General features: G+C 37.1%; 1 protein-coding gene across 1 annotated transcript; it reads right to left on the bottom strand.

Annotated features, from left to right (window-relative positions):
- Positions 1-6,003: 6,003 nt before the first annotated feature.
- LOC114611227 (olfactory receptor 145-like) lies at positions 6,004-6,942 on the bottom strand. The gene has a single exon (XM_028755875.1). The coding sequence runs from the start codon at positions 6,937-6,939 to the stop codon at positions 6,004-6,006; it is 936 nt and encodes a 311-aa protein (XP_028611708.1). The 5' UTR covers positions 6,940-6,942.
- Between the last annotated feature and the right edge of the window lie 2,575 nt (positions 6,943-9,517).

Raw genomic sequence — 9,517 nt, 5'->3', positions numbered from 1 at the left:
GTCTGTGCTCACTCCATGCCAGGTGTCAGGCTATGAGAAGCCGTGCAGGACTCTGCTCTCGAGTGGGTGGGCACAGTCTGAGGTCCCCAGGGATTGCCAGAGTTGGCTTAGGGGTCCCCAGCCTACGATGAGGCCGGGATCGTCTGGTTCTCAGGCTCTTGGAAACCCAGGTGCCGCTGCTGGGAGCTGCAGAAGAGCCTAGAACAAAGTGGGTGCCATGGGCTGGATTGGCCTGCAGCCCAAGAGGAGAGAGGGTGAGAGGACCTCCAGCTGTGCCCCACAGGGAAAGCCCTTGGCTTGGGTTGGTAGTTGCTGTGGCTGGGAACAGAAGAGGTGTCTTCTGCAGGAGATTAGATAGCAGCTCTGTAGGCAAAGCCCTTCTCCACTGGTCCCCACAGCAGATCCTGATGAAAAGAAACAGTCTAAGGTCTTAAGATGTTTATTGTCATGATAGAAAGTAGAAGAAAAACTGTACCCCAGTTTTCTCAGGGCTGGCCAAAGGTTAAATACCTTTTGCAGGGAGGTGTGTCTGGGGAGGAAAACTTAATTGGCTAAGCCCTTCTGGCTTTTGGGTACCTCATTATTATGGAGATATGTCTTGAGGTTACATACCCTGTGGTCATGCCTTCTACCTGTGAAGGGACTAGTATGAGTGTTGCCCTTACGTGACTAAAAGACACAAATCTATGAAGAGCTACAGCCTCCTGTGGAGAGCGCCTGCCATCCCTTAGGATCACCTGGGGTCTCAGACAGTTTCTAGCCTGTGCTCAAACCAGAAACCAGGCTTCCTTTCAAGATCTGACATGTAAATAAGTAAATAAATAAATAATAAAATAAAAAATAAAACCATTTTGCTATGAAAGTTGTGGTATGCTGTATGCCCAGCTAATATTCTTGTAGTCCATGAATCACTCAAAATACTTCACTGATACAAATACTTAAAATACTACACTGTACACAGTTTAATTAATTTTATTTGCTTTCTATTTTTTCTCGGTGTCAAGTTTTCAAAAAGACAAATCTTAGTTTAACCAAATATATTTTCTAAAATATTTATAATTCAAATATTGTATATGATTTTGGTCTATGTTTAGAGAGTCAACTTTTATGGGTGGTTATCTTTGTGAATATTTATGAATGCAAAATAAATTGTTTAAAAATCTTTTCTCAGTGAAATTAATATGTTGATTTGTTATAAAGCAATAAGATACTTGCATGAAAATCTGTTTTTGACTCTTATATTCCAGTCTATGAATTTATTATTTGTGTATTTTTTATGACAAAAGAAATTTGTTACGATTATACAGATTTTAAAAGGATTTTTCTAAAAATGCCGCCACTCAGTTCTGCTTAGAAATACATCCAGGAAATGATAACAGTTACAGGACATTTATTGCAATAACTGTCTGTGGAGGATGAAATTCAGGAAGGCAGGATTGGCAGGGAAAACCTGAGATCAGAGAGAAGCTCATATCTAAAAGAGACATGGGGAAAGCATGTGGTAAAAGTTTAGCCTTGGGCAGTTCTAAAAGGCACTGGAAGGATAACATGAAGCTTCCTATCAAAACTGGCTTACTTTCTAAAGAAGTAGCCCAACCTTAGTCGATATCAGACAATGAATGCATACGCTGAATAAGACTATGCATAGAGTGATACATTTGAGGCATGGAGAAGTGAGCCAAAGACTGCATGTGAAAGAGACTTGGTTACAAATTTACAGCCAACTGTACTCCTCACAGTTGCCTCCATGATGGAGAGCTGAATAGATACTATAAGCCACTGTGGTCTATATTCAAAATTAAACACTTTGCTATATTTTATTATTACTTATACTAGTGAATGTTGCTGTGTTATCCAAAAAAAAGATATATTCTTTCTATGAGTATTTCTAAAATCTTAGAAATAGAGATGGGAAAATTATTGAAAGTCTAGAATAATGATATGGCACAGCCTCTTTGTTAAATGTGATTTATCACTATGTCACCAATCTGTAATAATATCAGGAACAATTTTAAACACAAGGAAAATGCACATTATGTCACATTGTTATGAACAAAATACCTTTATGTAAACAGCAGTAAAATTAAAGATTTTTGAATTTAAATTTTAGCCTTTTATACTATTTTATTTCTAGTTGGGATATGAATCTTCTACAGGCATTAATCATATCATTTTCAGTACTAGTTTCCCATCTTTGTTCCTCAAACTGTAGATCAGAGGGTTGAGCATGGGAACCACATTAGTGCAGAAAACAGAAGAGATGTTTCCCTGGTCCATAGATCTGGAACGATTACTATACATGAGTATCCCTGACATGAAAAACAGAGAAATTACTATGATGTGTGAGCTACAGGTCCTGGAGGCTTTTGATTTTACTTCCATGAATTTTTTGTTTAAAATTTTGGCAAGGACGAAAACAAAGGAAATGAGCATAGTCTACCTATGAGAACTACAATCTCATTAACATAGGTGCTGACTCAAGACAGTTGGAGGAGGGGCAGAATGTCACACTAGAAATAGTAACAACTGAATCTTACACTCACATAACATTCTTCTCAGAGAGGAAGTTTATCAGCATTCTGGGATGGGATACAGAAGAGTAGCAGAGATCATTGAAGGGGAGTTTGAAGAGGAAATAGTACATGGAAATGCCCATGTGGAGAATGAATCCTCCAGGATTATCAAGCCAGAGTTTCCCACAACTGTAACAATATAGATCTTAGAAAGTGGTAAAACACAGATCAGGGGAGCCCTGGATGATGTGTCAGTTCAGCAAGAACAAACACAGTTATGAAGGAGTCGTTTCTGGCTGGCATGCTTATTATTGAAAATCCAAAGAGACAGAAAATGTTTAATCAGCTTACATCCTTGTGATCTGTGTCCAAGCTTTCCTTACTGATAAAGGGACTGGGATAATTTATGTTCTCTTTTATTTAGTGGCAGCCATATGTCTGGCCACATCCCATCAACTTTTGAGTCAGTATGACTTATCTACTTGTGCAATATCTCCCCTTACTGGAAGATAAAGAGACAAAATGGTAAAGTAAAGCCTGTTGATAAACTTGGTATGGCTACATTTCAAAGTTTCCAGGTCATCTAACCTTATACTTCCTGGGTCCTATTCCTTCTTAAATTATTTACTAAACAGCTCAGTTCTCCAGTGACTACCAGGAAGAAAGTATTGATGTAGAAGAGCTGTGCTCTTACTCTAATTTCTAGAAGGGAATCTGTACAGGTCTACTGGGCTTCCAGATGCTCTGCTCCAAATATCTTAGGAGTCAATCATTGGTAATACATATAGGGAGTATCTTTGTTACCTCAGATTGACATGTAACCACATATCTTTCTGTTTAGTTTGGAACAAAGTGGGTCCTAAAAAATGTAATTGTTCAAGACACTATTGAATTAAATTAACCACAGGAATGTACATAATGATTAGTAGTGATTATCACCTGAGTAGGAGTTAGAAAAATCTAGTGTAACATGTTTCAACATCCTGTGAAGGAGATTATAGATTCATGTGCCATAGGTAAACTTATCCTGAAGGTAGGCAGTAACTTTCAATGTGGCAGACCTAAGACAAAATAAAAATGATAGTGACCTGAGCACCAGCATTCATCTCTCCTTGTTTCCAACCTCTCATAGCAGCCATCTGTCTCCCGGTCCTGCACTGTCCTTTTTCTATCCTTATGGTGTGTGCTATCAATCAGTGAGTCAAAATAAACCCTTCCTTAATATGCCTCTGTAAGGCATTTTGTCATAGCAGTGAACCAAACCTAAGTCCTCTGCAACATTATGAGGCACTCTTAATTGCTGAACCATTGCACTGCTTCTGATTTTTTTATAAGATTTCTCTCTCCCCTTTCCTCACTCCAAACACATCCATATAATCATCCTCTGTGTCCTTCAGATGCTTTTTTCCTACTAATTATTATTGCTAGAAGATATATATGTATACATATATACTCTTAAATATAACTTTCTTTGTCTGTATAATGATACTTTTATTTATATTTTCATGGCTGACCATTTGTTGCTGGAAAAGCAACTCAGATCTCTTCCCTGGAGAAGATCACCTTTTTTCCACATTCCTCAGGTGCATATGGTTCTTTGTGTAAAATTAAAGCCTGTGGGCTTTTCCTCATCCCCATCCCCATCCACTTTGGCCTGTCCGTTGGTGGTGTTTTCATTCTGCTAGTGTGTGTGTGTGTGTGTGTGTGTGTGTGTGTGTGTGTGTGTGTGTGTATTGTATCACATATATACATGTTTTTATGATATATAGTCCTGGCTATACTGGACTCACTCAGTAGATAGGCTAGCCTCAACCTCGAAGAGATCAGTCTACCTCTGGCTCCTGAGTGCTGGGACCAAAGACATGTGTCACCACACCTGGCTTTATGTTATATGTTTTAATTAAAATTATTTAATCTGTACACCTAGTCCATATCTATTAAATAATATACTACATAAAAATTTTCAGTGTCAACAAACTTATTAATTCCATGTGTTACCACCAAATTTTCTGACACAATTTCAATGGTAGCTTCAATAGCTTTGATAATGTTTATATAATAACAGCTATTTCAGAACTCCCAGTAAGCCAACAGCAGTGGAGATAAATGATGGAATGAGAGGATCTTGTTCATTTCAAGAATGTTACGTGGCAAAAATCTTCTTCTGAGAAATAGTACAATAGAACTTGTACAAGATGAAACAAGAGAGTGCTATTTAAGCGTATGATATATTAGTTAATCTGTACAGCATTTTTAGTTTAGAAGCTAAGTCCATGAAGATACAGAACAAAAAACTTAGAAAATTTATAGCCAAAACTAGTCACATGTTTATAATTTCAGTCATCTTTCCACTTTGGGACACTTGTACCACATGGATAAAATGATGAAATCAAAGAAGCCTTCATTTTGATTGCTACCTGATGTAGTTCAAAGCCTAAAGCCTGTCTGCTCTAGAGTCCAACAGGCAAATATTTGGGAAGTAATTGGCCTGACATGCAAAGAGTGGCAAACAAGTACTGTTAAAGCTAGACTGTGAAATAACATTTCCCTTCAAATTAGAAATGGAATACTTAACATATCTGGATTGTGTGTACAAATTAGACAGGGCTTCAAAACAGTGAAATAAATGTAGTCCTTTTTGTGATTAAAATCATATGAAATTTTCTTTTCTTTTAGCAGTACTTCCCCTTTCCCTTACAAACCCTTAATATGTAGGCATCATTTCAAAATTATTTTTAAGGGATGATAGAAATCTTCAAATCTATGTCTAAGACATGCACACAGATATACATTGCATTTATTTTTGCCAATAAAATTGCTATTTTATTTCCTGGATAAGAAAATTTGACTTCACTTTTCCAAACTTCCTTGAATTTAAAGGGACACTAACAGACACTCAAATTCCTCCTTTTGTATTAGAGAAAGAAAGGAATATCTCCTAACAGAAACTTGTTCAACACTGAACAGAGGTTCCCTAAGTCCGGAAATTAATTGCTCTAAGATTTCCAAATCCCAGCTCTACAGGATTCTAGATGTACTCTAGTAAAAAAACAAAATTTACAGTCTTGTCATTACTGGATTTATTAATTCAGAACTTCTTTCTCGCAAAACCACATAAGTCATATACAGTGGCAAATTTCTACTTATAATCAATCTCAACACTTAGGAGGGTAATACAAAAAACAAAACAGAAAGTAGAAATTAGAAAATCTAAAAGTAAGCTAGAAAATTAACAACTGAATATTTATAATTTTAATTTATTATATTATTTTAATTTATTGACATTTTAATATTTATTTAACTATTTATTTGTTCAAGAATGAAGTACTCTTCCTCTCGCTCACAGTGCCTTAGTCTGTGAACTGTTTTGCGCAATTAATTTTCTGTATTAGCAGATAGTTGGAATTTCAACTTCTTAGGATTCTACCTATAGCTTGATACATCACATGAAACAAGTAAGATCTGCATCTAGAAGCAAAACAGCTTCTATCTAGGTAAGCATGCTTTTCTTCAAAGTCTTCTGCAGTGCAATGTGGACATCCTTGTTCCTCAAACTGTAGATGAAAGGGTTCAACATTGGTCCCACTATAGTATAGAAAACAGTGGATACTTTATCTTCACCCATAGATCCAACAGGAGAAGGCTTAAGATACATGAATGCTGAGGCACCAAAGAAAAGAGAAACGGCTATAATGTGGGAGCCACAGGTACTGATAGCCTTGGATCTGCCCTCAGTGGAACGGATATGGGAAATGTTGAAAATGATCAAAGTATAAGACGTGAAGATGATCAATGTAGGTCCTATCACATTGACACCCACAACAATGAAAACCACCAGCTCATTGACAGAGGTGTTTGTGCAGGAGAGTTTCAGGAGAGGGGGTATATCACACATGTAGTGATCAATAATATTGCCTTCACAGAAGGTGAGCCTCAGCATGAAAATTGTGTGGGCTATGGCACCCACAAATCCCATCGTGTATACACCCATTGTCATCATGAAGCAGACCTGATAGGACATGCTAACCTTATAAAGCAATGGCTTACATATGGCCACATATCTGTCATAGGCCATCGCTGTCAAAATACAACATTCATCAATAACAAAGAAGGCAAAGAAAAAGAGTTGAGTCATGCACTCAGCATGAGAGATGATGTTCTGTTTCACAAAACTCACCAGCATTTTGGGGGTTATGACAGAGGAGTAGCAGAAGTCAATGAAGGAAAGGTTGAAGAGAAAATAGTACATGGGGGTGTGCAGGTGAGGATTCAACACAATCAGAACAATCAAGCCCAGGTTCCCCACCATGGAGACCACATAGATTCCCAAGAAGAGGAAGAAGAGGGGCAGCTGGAGCTCTGGCTGTTGTGTCAAGCCCAGCAGGATGAACTCCTGCACTGTGGTGGAGTCATTGTCTGAGGCCATTCTCCTCAGGTAATATCTGTGAGAAAGGAAGAAATAGGAATATTAAGATGACATCCCAGTTTTTTTCCAGTAAACCCTCTATAATAATATTAAGAGTCAAAATGGAAAATTAGTCTCAAATTTATCCATCTCTGCACTTCTTTTCTATTTACAGTTCTATAGGTATACCCTTATAATACTAAGGAAATGTATAAAAGTGAATAGTAGCCCAGAGAAACAATGAACAGCACTTGTCTTCAAGCATGATAATCTTAGTTTAATCCCTAGGATCCATAGCAGGAAAAGTGGGAACCAATCACTGCAATTTTTCCTCTGATCTTCACATGCAAGCTGTGAAATGCATACATCCACACACATAAACACATAAACAAGTAATAAGGTAGCTTAATGTTTTACAGTACTAATATTTAATAAATTAATATGTACATATTAAATATACATTTCTGAGAGGATAAGGAGCAAACTACTTCAGGATCTCTGCTTAATTTCTACCTTGATAGCCTAGCTCCTACCTCAGACTCCATGGTGGCCTCGGATGAGGAGATGAGGCATATCAAGGACACCTTGACTCCCTTAGCAGAGGTTTCAAAATTCAAAAAAGTTCACCTTTTTGAATGGAGACTTCAGGAAAGGATCCTCGTTACTTTCTTCCCTTACATTGCAGTAATAGAGATAGCTACTATGAGATGGATCTAGTGGGTATTTGACGCAAAAAAAGATAATGCTAATCTTTTAGTTTGGAACAAATTTTGTAAGGAGAGATCCAGAACATGCACTTTGCTTTCCAAGGCTCTAATATATCATTAGTTACTTATTATAACTGATGGAGAGATGTTGCCCAAAGCATCTTCACTAGGCCTGGGGAGATTAGTAGCATCTACTGATGCCAAAAGAGCCACTTGCCAATATAGCCCAAGAGGATTTTGACATTGCAAATCCTAGGGACCTGATTAAAAATTGAAAGACTTACGCTTCTCCAGGGGAAACACTGTGGAGAATTAACTGTCCTGTGTTTACAGACATGTTCGCTACAGTTAAATTGGCTTCGTGAAATCATACCATTTTATATTCATGTCAAATGGAATAGGAAATTAAGTAAGACATTACATATCTCCACAGAGGAGTCTTTCTAGCTGCTGACGCTACCTGAAAAAAATATGTGTATAATATGCATATATAGTAATATAGTATACACATATACTATAATTTGAATAAAACTATCTCAAATATACTTACATATGACAACACTTGGTTCTAGGGAAGTTGTGAAACTTTTAATGGTAGAGACTTACAGTAGTAAATGTGTAATTTAAGGCTGGTTTGAGAGCTTTTAGCTCTGTCACGCTTACTCTACTTTCTGTCTCTCTCCCTCTCTTTCCAATTTGTGGATGAAAGTGTGATCATGCTGCTTATTGCTCCTGCCAAAATTCTATGTCATGCTTGCAATGATATACTTTCTCTTTTTGGAATTGTAAGCTAAATTAAACCCTCTCTTAAGTTTCTTTTGATAACATTCTTTTAATCCAGTATTATGCTCACTCAAAACACATATTGCTACCCATATGTGCATGTGAGTGAGTTTATGCACTGAGGCATAGGCAACTTATCAGTGGGTGCCATCCTAAATCCACCCTTTTATGTACTGGCACATTACTACTTTCCTGACTTTCCCTGTTCTGCAGACTAAATACATAAAACAGGATATTTGAGCTACCACCTACATTATGATTGTTTTTGCTCAACACACAGTTTTCCAGTTTCATCCATTTAAAATCAGATTCCACAATTTCATTTTTCTTAATGTCTGAGTAATAGTCCACTGTGTATAGCTATCACGTTTTCATTACCTTTTCATTGGTTGATGGGTGTCTACATTCCATTTTGAAGCTCTTGTTAATAGAATGAAATGAACATGCTTTCTAAAGTACCTCTCTTTAAGAAATAAAGGCTTTTCATGTGTGCCTGGATTTTTGTTCATAGCTGCTTCACATAGTGGAGCTATTTCTAGGTTTGTGAGTACTGCAGATTTATTTCCATATTTGCTATATTAGCATACCCTCTATGACAACATTGGATAAAGGTTCCCCTTTTCCTATACCCATTTCAACACTGCTCATTTGTGTTCCTGATGACTAGCAATGTGAATGGAATGAAACAGATTATTAAAGTAATTTTAATCTACATTCATGTGATAGCTACTAAGGATCCTGAACACTTTTTAAAGTGTTTGGGAAAGAATTGTTTATATGTTGATTTTTTAAAGCACTTCCTGTTCAATTCCATAGCCAATATATTACTTGGGTTGTTGGTTTACTTGATTTTTAGGATTTCTTACTTTTGTTTTTTAAGTATTTTTGGTTGCCTTTAGTTTTTTTGTATATTTTAAGTATTTTTATTCTCTTTCATCTAATCAGTTTTAGAAAATTGTGTATAATTCTCCCAGATTTTCCTTAGTGCCTCTCTCTCTCTCTCTCTCTCTCTCTCTCTCTCTCTCTCTCTGTCAAAATCCCCCTTCTCTCTCCCCCTCCACTCCTCCTCCCTCTCTCCCTCTCTCTCTCTCTCTCCCTCTCTCTCTCTC

Source organism: Grammomys surdaster, unplaced genomic scaffold (genome assembly GCF_004785775.1).
Source record: "Grammomys surdaster isolate TR1022 unplaced genomic scaffold, NIH_TR_1.0 126086, whole genome shotgun sequence".
NCBI classification, from domain to species: domain Eukaryota; kingdom Metazoa; phylum Chordata; class Mammalia; order Rodentia; family Muridae; genus Grammomys; species Grammomys surdaster.
This window is presented reverse-complemented; position numbering and strand designations above follow the sequence as displayed.